Genomic DNA, 22,442 nt, shown 5'->3' on the forward strand with positions numbered 1-22,442 from the left:
CTTCTGTCCAATTCTAAACCTGCCACACCTGGCAATTAAAGAGTTAAAGAAAGCTGTCTACTACTGATATTTTTTCCTCAGGTGTTTACTTTAACAAGCTCCAGAGTAGTGCACCATCCTGTTCCCACCCCAGAAAAACAATATGTAAAATGTTCATTATTCCACGCATCCAAGACAAAATGAATTTTTAAGTGTGCGACTTCTAGTTGACATCACAAAAACAGACATTTGGAATAAAAAGAGAACAACCTGCACAAAAAGACTGACTCTGGGCCCAAAACCTGTTCCCACTCCATTGCTGTGATTTGGAAATTGCTATCCTTTCATTAAAAATTAAAGTTTGCACTTTATGATCTATTATTCATATGTGCTTTAAACTCTACATTGTGGCAAACAGCTAAAATAACACAGTCAAAGTCCATAGAACTGACGGTAATCAGCTGTCAGTCATATCAATTATGTTACTGTCTGTGGAACCAAGAAAAATATATTACACACAAAATGCCCTGGAGAATGTCTTCTCTCTCAAAAACACATTTATGTGTGAATAAAAATAAAAGCCAATATTACAAAACTATAATGATTACATTTCCATAAACAATAATACATTGGGTCTTGTTCCTACCACTAATATAGTAAGCATTTCATAATCAGAACAAGTCTGGGAGCATATGCTGGTTTGCATGTTGCTGCATTCACGCCTTTATGCCGCGTTCACACCGGGCGCGACGCGAGTGACTACAGCCACAGGTTGCCATGTAATCCCTATGTAAGGACGCGTTTTTGGCGCCAAACCGTGCAGCGCGACACGATGGAGGCGAGTGAAGCGACGCGAGTGAAGCGGATTTGAGCGTTTTGCGCGTTTGTGGTGCGATATTGTGTCGCCGTTGTGGGTCCGTGTACTTACACTTTCCCAACATGTTGCTTACATGACTGATTCTCTGTGCGTGATCGAGCACACAGGTGTCTCAGTGTTGAGGACCCCAGTAGTTGGATAACAAGGGAAAGTCCACATCTCACCTGGCTGCAGCAGCTAGATGGTTGCATTCAAGAGGTGAAGATGGACCAGGTGAGTAACTGTGTGGTTGGCAATGGGGACCCAAGGTGGTTCTGTGGTGTGGTGGATGCATAAATGCATGGCAGCAGAGTATAGTCATAAACTTGACTTGAATTCTGTACACAATGTAACAGGTCTGAAATATTTTTGCACTGTAGACATGAAAAAAGTATCCTGTTTTGCTGATTAGTCTTTGAGCCATTCATCAATTTTGACCTAATCGGTACCATAACGAAACGACATAGAATCCAGCCTCAGTGTACCATGGCCTACACAAAATGTGTGATAGCCATCCCAGGGTGGTAGTTATAGCCAGCTAGGGGTCAATGAAATTAGAGGTCAAAATGTAAAAATGCTTCAGTCATATTGAAAACTATACTACAGTATTATCATTTTACCGAGGTGTTGCTAGGCCGGTATTGTAGATTTACGTTGACGCTACCTCGCTATACCGCCCGCTGTGCATAAACAAATGATGTCATAGCACGTGTGCGCAGCCCAAGAACTGTCCGCAGAGGGAAAAAAAACTAACTAAAAAGGCGAGAAGTGTGTGTTGGTCCCAATGTGGATATTCCAGATGATTTTCTCATGGATAGTACGACAATGAACAGCAGCCAGAGCAGCCAGCTTGATGAGGACGCACTGCCGAATTTGGAGAGCAGCGCGCGCCAGCCGGCACGACAAAAGTTAAGTGAGCCAACTTTTTATGTACACGTTACGTGTAGTGTATCTCAGTAAAAAGTGATAATAATGCAAATAACATGCTGTGGTTGTGCAGTATGCATTTTCTGAGTCCCTCTGTCCATGACCAGTCGCCCAAAATGACAGATATTCGCCCGAGTTAAATAAAGGTCGAAGAAGGGTGATGTCCATTGGATTCTATGACCGTTGACCTATGTTACCCTGTAACATGATAACTAAGCATGACAGATGGTGCAAACTATTCCTTTTTAGAACCCTATAACCCAAACAATAATTTGCATAATTGTTTACTGAAATTGGAGCAACTTTAACTTTTGACCCCTATACAAACTGAAACTGACCTTTGTCACCATTTGTGTTGTTTTTACCGCATAACTACAGAAGATTCGGTCATACGTAGATAGTCCAAACTATACCTTTTTAGAATCATGATGAGACAAATAATATAATATGGTTTTCACATGATGAACATCATACATTTTTGTGTAGGCCATGATTCTGTGTCGTTTCATCATCTTAAAGGCCTGTCACACCTTGACGATTTTGCCTGCATATACCGGCCATTTTAAAAACACTGGTGTACATCTAATAAATTTGTGGTATCGAAAACCTGCTTGGCCCATGGACTAGATGACTTCTTTTCCAGAGATGGCTACATCCCCTGGCAATAATTATGGAATCACCGGCCTCGGAGGATGTTCATTCAATTGTTTAATTTTGTAGAAAAAAAGCAGATCACAGACATGACACAAAACTAAAGTCATTTCAAATGGCAACTTCCTGGCTTTAAGAAACACTATAAGAAATCAGGAAAAATAATTGTGGCAGTCAGTAACGGTTACTTTTTTAGACCAAGCAGAGGGAAAAAAATATGGACTCACTCAATTCTGAGGAATAAATTATGGAATCACCCTGTAAATTTTCATCCCCAAAACTAACACCTGCATCAAATCAGATCTGCTCATTAGTCTGCATCTAAAAAGGAGTGATCACACCTTGGACAGCTGTTGCACCAAGTGGACTGACATGAATCATGGCTCCAACACGAGAGATGTCAATTGAAACAAAGGAAGGATTATCAAACTCTTAAAAGAGAGTAAATCATCACGCAATGTTGCAAAAGATGTTGGTTGTTCACAGTCAGCTGTGTCTAAACTCTGGACCAAATACAAACAACATGGGAAGGTTGTTAAAGGCAAACATACTGGTAGACCAAGGAAGACATCAAAGCGTCAAGACAGAAAACTTAAAGCAATATGTCTCAAAAATCAAAATTGAAAAATGCACAACAAAACAAATGAGGAACGAATGGGAGGAAACTGGAGTCAACGTCTGTGACCGAACTGTAAGAAACCGCCTAAAGGAAATGGGATTTATATACAGAAAAGCTAAACGAAAGTCATCATTAACACCTAAACAGAAAAAAACAAGGTTACAATGGGCTAAGGAAAAGCAATTGTGGACTGTGGATGACTGGATGAAAGTCATATTCAGTGATGAATCTCAAATCTGCATTGGGCAAGGTGATGATGCTGGAACTTTTGTTTGGTGCCGTTCCAATGAGATTTATAAAGATGACTGCCTCAAGAGAACATGTAAATTTCCACAGTCATTGATGATATGGGGCTGCATGTCAGGTAAAGGCACTGGGGAGATGGCTGTCATTACATCATCAATAAATGCACAAGTTTACGTTGATATTTTGGACACTTTTCTTATCCCATCAATTGAAAGGATGTTTGGGGATGATGAAATAATTTTTAAAGATGATAAGGCATCTTGCCATAGAGCGAAAACTGTGAAAACATTCCTTGCAAAAACACACATAGGGTCAATGTCATGGTCTGCAAATAGTCCGGATCTTAATCCAATTGAAAATCTTTTGTGGAAGTTGAAGAAAATGGTCCATGACAAGGCTCCAACCTGCAAAGCTGACCTGGCAACAGCAATCAGAGAACGTTGGAGCCAGATTGATGAAGAGTACTGTTTGTCACTCATTAAGTCCATGCCTCAGAGACTGCAAGCTGTTACAAAAGCCAGAGGTGGTGCAACAAAATACTAGTGATGTGTTGGAGTGTTCTTTTGTTTTTCATGATTCCATAATTTTTTCCTCAGAATTGAGTGATTCCATATTTTTTCCCTCTGCTTGGTCTAAAAAAGTAACCGTTACTGACTGCCACAATTTTTTTTCCTGATTTCTTATAGTGTTTCTTAAAGCCAGAAAGTTGCCATTTGAAATGACTTTAGTTTTGTGTCATGTCTGTGATCTGCTTTTTTCTACAAAATTAAACAACTGAATGAACATCCTCCGAGGCCGGTGATTCCATCATTTTTGCCAGGGGTTGTAGAATGTGATTTACAATCTAGGAGTAAGACCTGGGAAAAAGTAACTATAACACTCAAAAGTTTTAGCCTGTTGCCACTTTTTAAGAACATAATGAATCAGAACAGTGAGCTGAAAAGACACAGTACAGAAAATTAGTATTTACAATCTGACATATTGCAGTTTTCTTTTTATATAAAGTTTGACATGTACATATGCTTTTACATCAGCAGGACTTAGTACTGTGAAGCACAGTGAGCAATTTCTTTGATCATGTGTTAAACCGATAGTGAATCCCGGAATCTGAACTTGGAAAAAGCCTTTTCCCACTGTTCCTTTTAAGTTGTGCAAGAGTTAGTATCTATAAAGCTTCTAGAGAATGTCAACAGGTTACACCGCCAGATAAACGGGACTCTAACAATAGAGAGCACCTGGCGTTTTCATATCATCATTCATGTCTTATTAGGAAGGAAAATTCCCTCAATCCATTTGGGATCGGACGCTTCGGCATTTGGTGCTTGGACAGTGTGATGATGGCGGTGCCCTCGACAAAGGCTACAGAGGAATAGCAGAAATTGCACCGGCACCTGAGTTTTTCCAGCTGACATCTCTGGCACTCAGACAAGGATTAGGATCTAATTTGCCCTTCTCTTCCTGGGCTCAAGTTTGTCCTAACAGCTCGGCGCTTCAAAGAGCCAGATAAAAACAGCGCGATGGATGGTCATTCTTCAGTGAGAATTGGCTTAGTGAAGCTCTGTTTGAAGTGGCAGGAACACAAAAAGAAAAGCTGGTTTGATGTGCGGTGGAGTGTGAGGATCCTGCCAGCTGTACTGTCCGACGACTCCGCCTAAGCCACACAGTTCAGCCACGACACCGGCAAATACTGGAAATATCAAACATGTGTGTAAATGACAAATGTCCTGAATATAAATGAACTGCATTTATATAGCGCTTTTCCATCTGCATCAGACGTTCAAAGCGCTTTACAATTATGCCTCACATTCACCCCGATGTCAGGGTCGCTCACTACACACTGGGAGCATTAGGGGATTAAGGACCTTGCCCAAGGACCCTTAGTGATTTTCCAGTCAGGCGGGGATTTGAACCCATGATCTTCCGGACTCAAGCCCAACACCTTAACCACTAGACCATCACCTCCCCCATATAAACTAAAGGGAACTCAGAGAGAGTAGCTCTCCACCAACCGAAGGGGACAGGTGCGATATTTTTGACTGCCCAATCAGGTTCTGCTACCTGTATCAGGATTTGATGGTGACTGCTTGGCAGCAGTCCGTTGCCAAATGTTAGTATATGAAGTTTGCACAGAAATTAATTGATTTATGATGTGGACACTGACTGATGTTATAGCTGTTCTAATTTCATGTATAACCTTTTTGTATATGTTATACAAGCAATCTATTTGTCGTTCAGTTCATGTGTTCTCACACACTGTTCTAGAGATGTTATATCACTAAACCATTATACACACATATCATTATTACTGTAGACAGTTTATTTTTCAACCTAAATATGAGAAGGTTCTCAGATTGGTTATTTTATTATTACTGGGGGCCCTTCTGAGTACAAAGATTCAGAGGCTATATTACCAGAAGTGTTTGCATATAGTGTAGTGTAGCCTGCAGCATGTCTCAGGGAGAGGAACAAGTACAGGCTTAGTTCTGATTTTAGTTTTGTAGTTGTTAGAGCGGGTTTGGGTTACGGGACACCCCTAGATTTTTGAAAATCTTATTTTCATCTGTACTCAGAAATGATGTCTATGAATGTGTATGTTTTGTCTCAACCAACTGTTTTTGTGTTGTTGTTATTATTATTATTATTATTATATAATAACCTTTATTGAACCAGGTAAAAGTCCATTGTGAACAAGACCTTTTTTTTTTTTTTTACAAGAGTGACCTGGCCAAGAAAGACAGCAGCACACATCATAATAGACAGGTTAACATCATCAAGAGAATATTAATAACAAACAAAATACACTCAACTTAGTCATTGTGAGTTGTAATGATGTGTGGGAAAAACAGATTAGAATTTAAAGACACAGGCATGGTGTCTTTAAATTGAATTGAATTGAATTCCAATTCAATTCAGTTCCATTTGCGATCTCTTAAAACAGAGCAGAAGGTATTCAAAGACGTTATCCCAGACAGTTGCAGTTCACATTGGAGGACATTCCAATCAGGGGGAGCAGAAAAACTGAAAGCCGCCTTTCCCGTTTCAGTGCGGACACGAGGTACATGGAAACTTAACATGCCGTTCGAATGCAGAGCATAATGGCTTCCCGATCTCTGAAGTAAAGTGGATAAATAGGTCGGAACCAGTCCAATAAGAGTCTTGTAAACCAGCGTCATCTAATGTGTATATCGCCTTGCAGTCAAAGGGGGCATGCCAGCTGTGGCATACAACTCACAGTGATGTGTGAGGTGGCGACAGCCAGTGATGAATCTTAAGGCATAGTGATACAGTGGGGTCAGGGACTGTAGGCAGCTAGTTGAAGTGTACCTGTATATGACATCGCTGTAGTCCAGTAAGGGCAGGAAGGTAGCAGTTATCAGGTGCTTCCGGGCAATTAAGGGGAAACATGACTTATTTCTAAAAAGGAAGCTGAGCTTCTCCTTTAATTTGGAGAATTAAATTTTAAGATGGATTTTAAAGGAAAGCACCACTTTTAGTTAAACATGGCAGATAATACTAATTCAAAATATGCTGCTGCACAGTTCATAAATTGGAATGTAAAAATTAAACGGGCCTGTAAAAAGAGCTAAATATTCAATTACCTTCTCCAGGAAACTCCTTTGTTGGTAAAAGATCATAACAGACTAAAAAGGCTGGGTAGGGCAAGTGTTCCATTCCAATTTAAACACTAGAACACGTGGAACAGCCATACTGATACATAAGAATATTCAGTTTAATGCAACCACTATTTCAGATCAACAAAGATTTGTAATGGTACCTGGGCTCCTCCTTTACAGACCTGCATTTTGGTTAATGTTTATGCCCCAAACAGGGATGATGACAAGTTTATTATGAAAAAAAATTGTCTCTTCAATATCAACAATTAATTTTTTGGCGGTGATCTGGACTGTTGTACCCCCAAAGTTATGAACCCTTCAAACATGGGTAAGTTGCTTGCAACTTTTATTAATCAAATAGGGAGTGCTGACCCTTATTTCCAGAAAATAAGTCCTTCTCTTTCTTTTCCCCGGTGCATCATTATACTAGAATAGATTATATTTTTTTAATCAATCAAATGCTTCTGCCTTATGTTAGGAAAGCAGAATATTCCACATAATTGAATCGGATCACGCACCTATGTTATTTGGATCTTGAATTTCCTCTTCCCTCTGATAGTGCCTCCTGTGAATTAATATCCCAGAAAATTGATGACTTGAATCAAAACAAAAAGGACAATATTTCCTCTTCCCTTCTTTGGGAAACCCTGAAAGCTGTAATCAGGGGTGAGATATGCCTGTTTGATTTCTTCTGCCTACACCTTTAGGCATCATGTATTTGGTTTATTTTCTTATATTTCTTTTTGTTTTTACTTTTCTGTTACGAGTTTGGTTATTTGTATATGAGTGAACTTCTGTTATGCATGGGTGTCTAATAAATTATTATTATTATTATATCATATTCTGCCAAAATGAATAGATTTAATCAGGAAGAGCTTATTAAATTAATGTGGTGGATGCTCAGTACTCTACGTATTTCACCCTCCCCTGAACTTTATAAAAGAAAACCTGACTTTCAAACAATATAATTTGTTATCAACTGAAAAGACTGAATGACCTTTGTTAAAATCACGGGGATATGTTTATGAATACGGCAACAAAGCTAGTCGTCTTTTAGCTCATCAACTGAAGGGACGCTCAGCAAATCCCACAAATAAGGAAAATGAAGGATGAATTAACAAACGACCCAGAAGAAATTAATGACACGTTCACTTTGTTTTACTTGAACCTGTATACATCACAGATGACAAATAACAGTCATGGAAAATTTCTTTAACAACCTCCAGGCCCCTTCTGTTCACCCTGAGATATCCCATAATCCCTTGTGCGCCAGAGCTGTCAAAACAACAGAGAAACTACATGAAGACAATTGCAAATGAACATTATACTACCAAAATGTTCATTTGTATGTCTTTCAGAACATTTATAAGAGACTGCATGCATGAGACCCCTGAAAAGTTGCTAAAACAAATATTCCAAGTATTCCGTGTCTGCTGCCTTCAACCTGCGTGGAGCTTCATAAACGCAAACTGAATTTCAGACATCTTATATATATTACTCTGAAATATACAGCACAAACAGCGTTGCAAAGGCAATAAGCAGGGAGTTAAAGAGCAAACTTCACTTTCCCCCAAAATGAAATTTAACAGGAAAATAACGGGGAAACTTCCTGAGATTCTCGCATGTTTACATAAAACAAACACAGTAACAATGTCTAAAAACCCAGATAATATCACAAGCGTTTTAGGTACAATAATCAAAGCGTTTTAGCATATTGAAGGGGTGATGATGAATATCATCAGTGCATATGCCCCACAGGTAGGTTGTGAGATGAAGGAGAAAGAAGATTTCTGGAGTGTGTTAGATGAGGTGGTGGAGAGTGTGCCCAAGCATGAAAGAGTGGTGATAGGAGCAGACTTCAATGGGCATGTTGGTGAAGGGAACAGAGGTGATGAGGAAGTAATGGGTAGATATGGTATCAAGGATAGGAATGGGGAAGGACAGTTGGTAGTTGATTTTGCAAAAAGGATGGAAATGGCTGTGGTGAATACCTACTTTAAGAAAAGGGAGGAGCACAGGGTAACATATAGGAGTGGAGGAAGGTGCACACAGGTGGACTACATTCTTTATAGGAGATGCAAGCTAAAAGAAATCACAGACTGTAAGGTGGTAGCAGGAGAGAGTGTCACTAGACAGCACAGGATGGTTGTTTGTAGGATGACTTTAGAGGTAAAGAAGAAGAGAGTGAGAGCTCAACAAAGGATCAGATGGTGGAAGCTGAAGGAGGAAGACTGTTGTGTGAAATTTAGCGAGCAGGTGAGAGAAGCACTAGTTGGAGGGGAAGCAATTTTGGATAACTGGAAAAGTACTGCAGATGTGGTGAGGGAGACAGCTAGGGCAGTACTGGGTATGACATCTGGACAGTGGAAGGAAGACAAGGAGACTTGCTGGTGGAATGAAGAGGTCCAGGAAAGCATAAGGAGAAAGAGGTTGGCAAAAAAGTTTTGGGATAGTCGAGAGATGAAGAAGTAGACAGGAGTACGGAATGCGCGTAAGGCGAGAGAGAAGTGGCAAAAGCAAAGGAAAAGGCATATTGCGAGCTGTACAAGAAGTTGAATAGTAAGGAAGGAGAAAGCATATGATAGTGTGCCAAGAGAAGAGCTGTGGTATTGTATGAGGAAGTCTGGAGTGGCAGAGAAGTATGTTAGGGTAGTGCAGGACATGTACAAGAATAGTGTGACAGCGGTGAGATGCGCAGTCGGAATGACAGACTCATTCAAGGTGGAGGTGGGATTACACCAAGGATCAGCTCTGAGTTCTTTCTTGTTTGCAGTGGTGATGGACAGGTTGACAGATGAGATCAGACAGGAGTCCCCATGGACTATGATGTTTGCAGATGACATTGTGATCTGTAGTGAGAGTAGAGAGCAAGTTGAGTCTAGTCTGGAGAAGTGGAGATATGCTTTGGAGAGAAGGGGAATGAAAGTCAGTAGAAGCAAGACTGAGTACATGTTATGAATGAGAGGGAGCCCAGTGGAATAGTGCAGTTACAAGGAGTAGAAGTGGTGAAAGTAGATGAGTTTAAATATTTGGGGTCAACTGTTCAAAGTAATGGAGAGTGTGGTAGAGAGGTGAAGAAGAGAGTGCAGGCAGGGGAGTGGGTGGAGAAAGGTGGCAGGAGTGATTTGTGACCGAAGAATATCAGCAAGAGTGAAGGGTAAAGTTTACAAAACAGTAGTGAAGACCAGCTATGTTGTATTGGTTAGAGACAAGTGTCACTAACAATAAAAAAACAGGCGGCGAGCTGGAGGTGCACAAGCTGAAGATGTTGAGATTCTCTTTGGAGGTGACAAGAAATGGGACAAAGATTAGGAATGAACATATCAGAGGGAACAGCTCAGTGGTAACGGTTTGGAGACAAAGTCAGAGAGGGCAAGATTGATGAATGGTTTGGACATCGTGCAGAGGAGGGACCCAGGGTACTATAGGTAGAAGGATGCTGAGGCATTGATGCCACCAGCAGGAGGATAGAGGAGACCAGAGAGTGAGTTCTGATGTGCTGAGAGAGGACATGCAGGTGGTTGGTGATGACAGAGGACGATACAGAGACAGGGTTGAGAATGGAAACGATTGATCTGCTGTGGGCAACCACTAACAGGAACAGCCGAAAGACAAAGAAGAGAAGAATCAGAGTTTTAGCATGCAATGTTGATGTTGTTGTAAGTGTGCAGCGGTTAAATTACAGCGTTACCTGAAAGTCTCAATGCAGTTCTCAGTGTTGTTGACATATTGCAGAGGAGCAACCTCAGATTTTGCAGGATTTGAAACCTCAATAGGGTGAATAAGCACAATGCACAGTACTGAGACTGAACTCAATGCGATGATGTCAATGCAAAATTGTAATCTGGCCCAGACGGGTACGCAATAGAGTTCTTACAAAATTCTCCAACAAATTATTTAAACTCTTACTTGACATGTTTAATGACTCTCTAGACTGTGGATCACTGCCGCAAACACAGGCTTAACCAATGATTTCTCTCCTGCTATAAACAGGTAATGTCAACACTGAATGTGGTTCATATTGTCCCATCTCCCTCCTAAACCGTGATCTGAAGATTTTGGCCAAGGCTCTAGCCTTGCATCTGGAAAAAACAATGTATGATGTGATATCTGAGGGTCAAACTGGTTTTATTTTAGGACGTCAACTCTTCACTCTGCTGTGTCCAGTGCAGTACCAGAGGTGCCTATCCTCCTGGATGCAGAGAAAGCTTTTGATAGAGTTGAGTGGGGAATATTTATTTGCAAGCTTAAAAAAAATGGATATGGCCCTAATATTATTTCATGGATAAGTCTCCTATACTCCTCAGCCAAAGCTTCTACAATAACAAACAGTAAACAGGGGGACTTGTCAGGGATGCCCCATCAGTCCACTACTGTTTGCATTTGCCATTGAGCCCTTATCCATCGCACTTAAATCATCTCCATCAATAAGTGGGATCCTGCACAAATGTTAAAAATTAAATCCTTTATTGGCTCCATGCTCCTGATACAGACCGGTGCCGCTTTGAAGCCACATCCCATATCTCAACATCCCTTAATGCCCTGGTCACGTCCAGTCTTCCGCTGTCCATTTCTAATTTTACTAATAATTCAATTGTCATAAACACAATCAAAATATGGAGCTTTGAGTTCAATAACTTTCTTCACATAAGTCCTGTATGTAACAATCATTCCTTCTTCCCAGCTAGATTCGACTCTGAATATTCTTTGGCAAAGATGAGGCATTTCTAAATTTAAAGATTTGTACATAAACAGTCTGTTTGCTAGTTTTGATGAATTATTATATAAATTTGTCCTTTCATGATCCATCTTATTTTGGTATTTCCACATCCGCCATTTCTTTCAACATAGTGATACTAATTTTCTGGGTTTACCTTTACATCCAAGTTTCGATGATATGTTAGATATTTCTTTGAACACAAAAGGACTAATCTCAAGGATGGTATAACTTCTCTTAAGAATAAAACCTTTTTAAAAATAAGAGAGGATTGGGTGGATGAACTGGGACAGAAAAAAATGTGGAATAGTGCCCTAGAAAGAGTAAACGATAGCTCCTCCTGTGCCAAGTTAAACATAACTCAGTTCAAGGTAGTGCATCGCGCTCAGTTTTCCAAGGCAAGACTGTCTAAAATAGATCCCAGCATAACTGCAAGTTGTGACAGATGTCACAATATTCCAGCCAACTTAGCCCATATGTTTTGGTCATGCCCCATCTTAGCTCCCTATTGGTCCTTTATCTTTGACAGACTTTCAAAAGGTGTTTAATATCAATTTGAAACTCAGTGCGGCAACAGCCATATTTGGTTATAGATAGAAGACGTACAATACCAAATGGACATGAAAATATAATAGCTTTTAAAACGTTGCTTGCACAAGGAATATTTGGAAATGCAAAAATCTGCAGTGGTTGAGTGACCTCATGCAGTTTATACAACTGGAAAAGATAAAATACTCAGAGGCTCTAGAGATAAATTCTTCTCCATCTGGAACCCGATATGGACATATTTGGAAGGACTCAAAGTTTTGCCTAATGTAACTTGGTAGCAACCTTCTTCGTGCAAGACAGTATGTCCGCTCAATAACAGCACTGGGTAAATTATTTAACTTTTATTGTTGTGTATTTATTTTCTGACCTTGATGGATTTTGTGTTTGTCGGCGCTGCAGTTTTTTTAGGTAGGTAGGAAGGTGGGATGGGTGTGCGGTTAAGTTCCTCAAGTTCATTGTGCTCACACACACACATATATACAGTATATATATATATATATATGTACATATACACATAACATACACACACACACGGGGGGGGGGGGGGGGGAATGGAAATGTCAAGTGATTGTACATACTCATACTCTTATGTCTGTCAACATTTCTGAAAAAAGTATTAAAAATCAATATTACTCATCTAGATTTATTATGACAATGCAGCACTAAGCGGAATTGCTAAGAGCCATCTTTAAGAATTCCATGTGTGTTCTCTCAGTCTTTATACTTGAGACTGGTTTGGTTACTAATCAGGCAAACAACATGCACAGTCTCAACAGAAAGAACATCTTGGAACGTATTCAGACCAACTGACATAGTTCACATTTCTGCTGTTATTCTGGGGTTTTGCTTCCTCCAGGTTTATGTCCTGCATTGTCCAGTGTTTACTACATAGCTTGTGTTGCTGCCCCGTTATATTCCTTCCTTAATGTTACTGTTTTATTTTACTCATCGAGCTATTTTACTGTTATTCTTCTCTTTCTCTGTGTTAATTATTCATTAATCATTTTCTGCTGCTTTTTTGGTCCAGGTCACGGTGGCAGCAGACCAAACACCTCATTCCACACTTCCAGGGGACATCCTGACCAGATGCCCGAACCACCTCAGCTGGCTTCTTTTGGTCCAAAGTAGCAAAAGTGTCTTACCCAGATTTTCAAGTTTCTCGCCCTGTCCCAGAGCGTAAGCCCAGATACCCGATGGAGGAATCTCATTTCTGCTGCTTGTACCCGCGACCTTATTCTTTCGCCATTTCCCAAAGCTCATGAGCATGGGTGAGGACAGGAACATATATCGACTGGTAAATTGAGTGCCATGATGGTCTGGTACAACCTCCGTAAAGCCGCCTCAGTCTGTTAAGTGTCATGTTTATTCTGCATCTTTACTTCCTGTGCACCAATTCCTGGGTTCTCCCGCCCAGTATTCTCTTGCTCCCTCTGGTGTGCTGTTCTCTTCCACACGTTCCTCATCCAGTCCCATTAGTTTGCAGTTGTTTCCAATTGGTAATCACTCACACAGTGTTTCAGTTCTGTCCTTTCAGTTCACTAGTATATCCGGATTTGTTTCATGGCATGTATCCTGCATAATCCCAGTGGTTTTCCAGCTCATCTCCTCAGTGTTCCCACATTATTTTCCTGTGTGTATGCTTTCAACTCCTGTGTACTCCTCGACTGATCCCTGTGTTTATGGACACTTTCTGTACTGTCAACTTTCACAGTAAATATGTATCTTCATTTTTACATCTGTGCCTCCAAGTGTCTTGGTGTGCCTGTGATCAAGTTCAGATACAGCATTTTCAAGACGCCAACAGTCTGCCCAATATTTGGGTGGCTTTTGCGTCACTATCTGTGTCTGAACAGAACACCATTGGGACACAACAGTACCAAAAAAAAAAAAAAAAAAAAGCGTGTAAATGTGCCAAGAATACTGACTTAACATGATTTGTGTAGGAACATATGCACACTGAGAAGCAGAAATGTATTTAAAAATAGTTTTTTTTTTTTTTTTACCACAGCAAAGGTTTTTTTTTCCCCTTATAAACATGCACACATTGTGTTTATGAAATTACAGTTGTGATTTAATACGTCCACCAAGGATGTTCTAGTCAAGCATTCATTCCATTATCATAGTAACAAATGCTGTTTTTAGACACTTCACTCAAGCATGGGCACACAATTTTTGAGAAGTGCCTACGTGAGGCATATTTACTATACAGTCTCATACTGACTGTATTGCTTAATGATTGAAATAAATGAAGGCCGAGTCATATTCAGTAACTTGGGAATGTTCATGTATCCATCCTGTGACTTATCTCACAAAAACTGTCAAAGTGATGATTTAACCTTTATATTTAGAATAAACGTCTCCTGTCTCAACTTTTTTGGAATGTGTTGCAGGCCTTAAATGTGGGAATGGATGTATATTATCAAATGAAATGAGGCTGACCACACAAAAACATGAGATATCTTGGGTTCATAATGTCTGAAATGAAACAGAAAACAAAATAAATGCAAATATAAACCAAATGGTTTACATTTGCATTTTCAATATTGTCCCATCTGTTTCTGATTTGGTGTTGTATTTGTCCCCAGGGAAAGCAAAACAGAAAATGTGCTGAAAATCTGTGAGATTTTATTTGCTCTGGGCTATGAGATACAACCACAAAGACACTGTGCAAAGAAAGCAAAGATTAAGTCACACTTAGGGAAAGTTGGCAAGCATGGTTCACACAAACAAAATGGATATATCTGCATGTGAACGATACACAATAGGTTGTCAGGAGCTCATGCTACAAACAAACCAACAGCACAAGGGCTTAAAAGTAATAATACACAAACACCGTAACCCAAATGTATAAAACAATGTTGTTTAAAACAGTCATATTTTTGAACCCATAACAGTTTTCTTTGTAATCTTTCAAGTCATTCATGGTCTTCTGGCTAATAACTGCAAAAATTTGAGACTCCGTACTTCTAAGTTTGCTTTTTACAGCAGCATAGAGTGATGCAACACGTGAGATGCTTTTCAAGAAAAAGCTACATTTTTGTGATTGGATAAATGTTTCTCATATCCAGCAAGACTACACTTCTATGGATCTGTTGGCCAAAACCACACATTGCTCTGTCAAATAAACCCAGTCTGTTCTCTCCTGTCAAATTGAGTTCAACAAATTCTACTGTATGATACACAATTTGAAAACACTAAGAAGGTATAAGAAACAGATGGAACAAATGTAGTGCTGCCTATGTAAAGTGGGCACTTTTGAATGCGGTTAAAAATAACGGGGAGGAAATACACACATTTAAATTAATTTGTATGTCCCCAAGTGTCAATAAAGATTGTCATTTTGTTTAAAATGTGCATCGTCTAAACATTTATCATTTCATTAATCTAAGCACGAGTGGTCACAAAATTTAAAATGTCATCAAACTCCAGATTCACATGGCGATCTCAGAATTACCTAACTGGTATTATTTTTCTTTTATTACTTTGGGCATTAACCTCATTTGGCAGAAGTGCAAGCGATTACAAAGCAAACGCTGGTATACTGTGACCAAATCTTTTTGTTTCCCCGTACAGTTTCAATTTATCATAAAAGCAGAGAGATAAAAATATACTACAAAATAGAAAATAGCAGAGTGGTATTGCTGTAGTTTATCCTCTTAACAGTAACACATTTCCAAGCTTGGGGGGGGGGGGGGGTGTACAGTATGCACTACAGACAGAGGAGAAGAAATAAACTTAAAAAAAAAGAAGTGAAGGACTGGTTTACAGAAGATATTGTCTTTTATGTAAAAACGTCCTCAGTCATCATCGCTCTTGTCTGATGGATCCTGCAGACAGAAAGTAACAGAGGTGGATTTAAATGGTGGAGACAGACTGAAGGGTTTTGTTTTTTCCTGCAGACAGCATCAACAGCAATACACCATGATGAAAAAAGAAGAAACTATCAGAACCCTGGAGTGAAGAAAAGACAGGCTGTGTGAAGGTGAAGTCAGTGACCTTTCTTGACTTGATGTCGAGATTGTGTTTGTGGGCAGAAGCTGACCTACGGAGCTGTGAGGGGAATGAGGACTTAAAAAAAAAAAGAAGAAAAAAAAAACTTTGAGAAGAAATGCAGTTTGTGTGTGTGTGTGTGACAGGGAGAAAGAGATAGAAAGAGACTTCTCTTGGAACAGACGTCATAGTCAGGATGTGTCATCCCCACGGCTAACAGACGGCTGAGAAAATCACTGGCTACATTTACATTCACAGAGGAACCTGCTATTAGCTATGTTCTGCCGGAGCTCTTACTGTGGCTGAGCGCTTCACAAATGATCTACTTTAGCATCATAGATACTGTGATGAATAACCCACAAAGATTTGGGCTTCAATTATGCACCAACCGTTACACTGGATCTAGTCAAGCTTTCATCATTATTACTGTCACATGAAGTGACTGAACTTACAGCTTTTCTTTTAAAACTACATCTGTCTCCTGATTACAAAATGACAGACAGTTATTGAGAAGAAAATTTTGGAAATAAATTGCTAAACTGGCAAACTGTTGAGTGACTTACGTTGTCGTCCTGCTCCTCGTCGCTGTCATCATCGCTGACCACGGGTTTGGCCTTGGCACGGCTTTGCCTCTTCTTCCCTTTATCATGGCTGCGTGCATCTTTGCTGAACTTGATCTTAACTCTCACTGATTTGGCTATATGAAGCACAAAGAAAAACCAGGAATTACTTTAATCGCAGTTTCTGATGAGTCCCAACAAACACGTCCCGGACTCAAACAAGGGCCTCGAAGTGCACAAAATCTTTGTTAATTGATCTCGTACAAGGTTTCTGACATTTGTGCCTGAGGCGGCCATTAGAACAATCGAAACACAGCCAATGAAAAAACTATCTGAGGTTTTAGGGGGGTGTACCACGTTTTGACCAAATGGACACACAAAGACAGACACATACACAAAATCAAGTGGTTCCTTTGCTGTCCCTGCTTTTGACAATGCTGGCAATGAGGCATTAGAACTACCTAATGTTGTGCAATCACAAATTAGCATCTCCACTAAGGCTGCATGATATCGTGAGATATTCAATATTTGATAAACTGTTGCAAAACAATAATTGGCAATACAAATCAGCGTGTGCAACATCAAAGAGTCTGCAACTGTACACACTGTGGTCTTTAGTCTGCTAGCATGTTTTTTTATGCATCATTTGTCATAAGTGGTGGAAACAATGTTAGGTTTTTCTAGATAGCCGCTCCATTTGCATGACACATTTTACAATGGCAGCTTACTTGCCCTGCAAGTGACCTCTGTCACGTAAAACTAAAAAACTGACACGGCTCATTTTCAGACCTCAGTGTATCATTGTTGGATTTCTTTGTGAGGAAAACTGGAATTGATTCATGATCAATAACAGGCAACATTTCTGAAGACTGAAAGTACTCCGTGTGCAGATATAGAGCCTTTGTGCACTTTCTTACAAGCAACACAGAGCTCAGGCACACAGCTCAGCATATTCACACAATTTTGTGACAAAAATAAAAATACCTCCATCCATCAATTGAGGCAGACTGAAGAATTATGTTGCATGTTGTCTGTAAAAGCACAAAATTACTTTAGGCAGAGGCTCAAGTTCAACCAGCACACCGGTGTTTAATAAATGTTACCTGCCTGACTGTCAACTGATCTTATATGTTCTCAGTATTTATACTTAAAACAACCATTTCAGTTGAGGAGGAAAACAACTTGTCCTCAGCACCTTTTTGTCATGTTGCAAGTAACACAGTAATATTCAGATAAAATGAGACATTCTTGAATTGTTTGTTTATAAAAACAAACCCTTCCGGCTGTGTGTATTTAAGTATGTATTGTGCACTTCTGATTTTCACCACTTTCCTCCGTGTTGTACAGTACTCTTATGGTGGCAAAGTAAATCTCAGAGTCAGCAGTGCAGAATTTTAAGTAGATTACACAAGCACATGCATGTAAATGTGCGGCTGTGCATTTGTGCGCATGCCCCAGAAATGTTGAGTCGTACCCTCGGGCTCGGACTCGTCCTCATCATCGTCATCATCATCCTCACTGTCATCGTCACTCTCCTCGTCCCTGGCAATCTTCTGCCTGGCACTCTTGAAGACGGACTGAAGGACAATGGAGTCCTCATATATCTGCAGAGAGAAAGGAAAAACTGTTAACCTTGAATGACATACAACTTTATGAAGGTAGGAGAGAAGAATTTAGTGGACAAAATGCTAATGTGAAAAAGAGATTGCAGCATTCCACCCCTCCCGATTTATTTTTACACCATATCTATCTTGATCAGTGGTTCTTATACAAGTCCTTAAGTACCACCTAACATGCACATTTTCCTTCTCTCCATGCTCTGCCACACCTGAATGAGCTCATCAGCTTGTAGTAGAGCAGGGAGAGATGGAAAATGCCTGTAGTAATTTTGAGTCATGGATTTACGCAGTTACAGTTGTGGATTCAGACCTGTGGCCACTTTGAACACTGTAGTCTGACCTGCTGTGTAATTTGATCAAAATCTGGACAAAATAATTTAGTTGTTTTACGGGACTACTGCACCATTCTTCATTGGTGTTGCGTTGTCATCTTACTGCTGCAAGGAGACAAGAAGAAACTGTAAAGAGAGACAACTGAGAGGGTTTCTGACCTGGGATCCTTCCAGATTAAAATTCTGGGCATTGTGACAGAGCAGCATCACATCGTTCTCCAAGTCTCCCACATTTCTGTATTTATGATTTCTCACACGCTCCTGTTGACACAAAAAACACCAACATGTCATCGTTCAAGCAGCAAGCATTCAACCCATGCAAAATTTAACACATCCGCACTGGGCCATACTGTCTCAAAAGACAAAACAAAAGCCAACACAGTTTTCATTCATCTTTTCTGACAGTTCCACAGTTGTGCCAGTACACTTTCTCCCAGTGATATCCATTAGTGGAGTAACTGGAAAAAGGTTGATCTCCTTAGATATCTGTCAAAGCTCTGATGTGCATGGCTAGCATAATTAAATTCACAGGTATTGCACAATACATAACAATCTACATGCTAAATATCCCAAGTAGCTCTGGAATTAACTTAATTAGACCATGATATCAATATAAATAATTTCCTTTGGGATAATAAAGTTCATCTTGTTCTTAAATTTTTACCGTTTCCATACATGTTTCCAAAATATTGGATAATAAGGTACTTAAGACCACAATAACACCCAAACCATGAGCTCACAACAACATAAAAATAGTTACATGTACATTACGATCCTAGACTCAGGCCGTAACGTCAATTCTTCTTTTATTCATCTTGGTTCAATTGTTGCAAGCTGATTCAAAGCTGAATGTTTCTGCCTCATCTCCTTCAGTAGAAATCATAATGGACCACAATGGAAATAAGTGGATAAATGGATGACACAAAGCCAAAGCAAGCTAACACTTGGACTTTCAAAACCGGGCCGGAAGAGCAGCCAGCTCGAGTGGACAGAGGGAGAGGGAGCTTCTCATCAGTCAGGCCTGTGGCCCGGAGGAGAGACACACAGTCGGTAACAGACATGACGGTGGGAGAAAATGACAGTATTTGGAGGAAAAGTACTTAATCAGTGAAGTGCCACAAAAACAACGGATGAAGGATATTATTATTTTTACTTTACACAAGGGACAGTAATTTCAGCTTGCCGGCGAGCCGGTAACAGCAGCAGCATTTGGAGGAATGATGTTTAATCACTCAAGTCCCATAACACATGGAGGATACCATTATTGTTTTTACTTTACAAGAGGGACTGTAACTTCAGCTTGCCGGCTGAGCTGGTACCAACGGCAGCATTTGAATGAAAGATGTTCACTCTAGTGCCACAACAACAAACAAACAAACAAACAAACCACACACACACACACACACACCACACACAACACACACACACACACACACACACACACACACACACACACACACACACACACACACACACACACACACACACACACACACACACACACAAAACTATGCTAGATGATGCCATAGTATAACGGTGCTGTGATGATAGTATTATTCCAAGGTCTGGAGAACACTGCAGGGTATTAGCAGTAGTACAGCCTTATCAACTTTATCAGGGCTAGATATTGAGCACTTTTTGGCACTGGCCCACATGGCCCAAAGCTTTGGAAAGTTACTCGCCCAACAAACTTCTACTGGCCCAGGCGTACGTGCGCAACGCAACTACAGCTGAAGAATTTTTTAAATTCTGATACAATTTTGTGCATTCTAAGGCTTAAATGAATAAACACTAAGACTGCACAAAAGTGCTATTAGTTTACAACTTTTTTTGCATTTCAGTTTTTTGTTTGAATATGTTTGTTTGAACTTACTTTGTACTTAACTTTTTATGTTACTTATTTACGTTATTCATTGTTTAGCATGTCAATAACACTTGTGCAGAAAAACATTAAAAGTGTTAAATTGTTACTATTTAACCTGTTATTTTCAAGTTTCATACATTTTTTTTAAAGTTGGAACTGACCTTGCTTGCACTTAATTATTGAAGTTATTTTACATTTTATTCACCACTGAAGTGTTGTGAATGAATTTTTAATTTTGAACTGACCTTTTTCCTGGCTTTTAAACATATTAGGGTTTCATTTATTCAGAGTGTTCTGTTCTCTTTGTGTCTTCTTCATTTTCTTCCAGTTTCGATAATTTAAAGATGTTGAGGAAGATTGCCAAAGATCAGTATAGTGCAGCAGATAACTGAAACAATCCTTCACATAGCGATACAAGCTCCAGATTTGGCATGAAGGTTCTTCATAAATCAGATTGAGATCAGTTTGAGTAAATCAGTTTGAGAAAAAAGTGCTAGCCACGTGAAAATCCAATATGACGGCCAGGTAGGGGTCAATGAAGGATGACACAGGGTCAAAATTCAAAAATGCTCCAATCATATTGAAAGCTATACCAAATTATGTGTCTGATCACAAAGATTCCAAAAAAGGTATAGTTTGGACTATCTATGACTGAATGTTATGGAGTTATGGGGTAAAAACAGCAATGGAATGGAAGAAAGGTCAGATTCAGTTTGCACAGGAGTCAAAAGTTAAAGTTGCTCCAATTTTGGTAGAAAGTGGTGCAAAATATTGGTTGAACTAATAGGATTAATAAATGGAATAGTTTTGACTGTGCTGAATGCTTGGTTTGCAGAGTAAATGTCAAACAATGTTGACGTACATTGGATTCTATGGCATATGACGTATGTTACCCTGTAACGTGACAACTAAGCATGACACATGGTGCAAACTATTCCTTTTTAAACCCCTATTAACTCAACCAATAATTTGCATCACATTTTACAAAAATTGGAGCAGCTTTAACTTTTGACCCCTGTACAAACTGAAACTGACCTTTGTCACCATTTTTGCTGTTTTTACCTCATAACTCCATAACATTCAATCATATAGTCAAAACTATACCTTTTTGGAATATTTATGATCAGACAAATAATGTGTTATACTTTTCAGTATGATTGGAGCATTTTAAAATTTTGACCCCTGTGTAATTCTTCATTGACCCCTACCTGGCCACCATACTGGATTTTCAAGTGGCCAGCACTTTTTTCTCAAACACTGATTTATGAAGAACATTCATGCCAAATCTGATGCTTGTATGACCAAGTGCACAATTCTGGCAAAACATCATACTTATCTGCTCCGCTAGTAGCGGAAAAGGCCAAATGCACCCTCCACTACTTCTTCTTTCAAGTTTATTGGCGGTTTGCAAACCAACATGGTGCATTACCACCACCAACTGTTGGGCGTGGAGCATTAATGGATTCTCACTCACTCACCTTCAACCACTTATCTGGGACAGGTGTTACCGACCAAACGGTCCCCTCTAAAAATTGGTCTGCCCTGCATTCACTGCGCATGTGTTATCTGGGACCACAGCAGCACGTCTGAGACTGACTCTCTTCACCCAAAGTGATCAAAGGGAATAATGGGATTATTAACCATCAGATGACAACCTCTTAAATCATTCTAAATCAGTCTTAACTCATTGAGTGCCAGCCATTTTCAAAGTTCAGAACATCCCAGTGCCAGGATTTTTCAGCATTTGAGTGTTTTTTCAAGACCCATAGAAAATTGAGTTCTATGTCCATGTCAACAACAAACATACCAAAAGAAACTTCAGACTTTCCTTTATCATCAGAAAAAAACGTCTGTTTGTACCTCTTTCCATTCATTAGTAATTGTCTGCAGAACATGGGTGGGTATCACTAAAAATGCTG

General features: G+C 39.7%; 1 protein-coding gene across 1 annotated transcript in view; it reads right to left on the minus strand.

Moving 5' to 3' along the window:
• Positions 1 to 14,763: 14,763 nt before the first annotated feature.
• Positions 14,764 to 22,442, minus strand: part of LOC117509979 (probable global transcription activator SNF2L2) — a 126,211-nt gene continuing 118,532 nt past the window's right edge. The window contains exons 22-25 of the mRNA XM_034169587.1: positions 18,819 to 18,920; positions 18,183 to 18,312; positions 16,712 to 16,845; positions 14,764 to 15,985 (exon numbers count right to left, since the gene is read on the minus strand). Of these exons, the coding sequence (XP_034025478.1) occupies positions 15,956 to 15,985; positions 16,712 to 16,845; positions 18,183 to 18,312; positions 18,819 to 18,920 (396 nt within the window). The 3' untranslated portion in view covers positions 14,764 to 15,955. The remainder of the gene's footprint in view (positions 15,986 to 16,711; positions 16,846 to 18,182; positions 18,313 to 18,818; positions 18,921 to 22,442) is intronic.

This window comes from Thalassophryne amazonica, chromosome 5 (assembly GCF_902500255.1).
Source record: "Thalassophryne amazonica chromosome 5, fThaAma1.1, whole genome shotgun sequence".
Lineage (NCBI taxonomy): Eukaryota > Metazoa > Chordata > Actinopteri > Batrachoidiformes > Batrachoididae > Thalassophryne > Thalassophryne amazonica.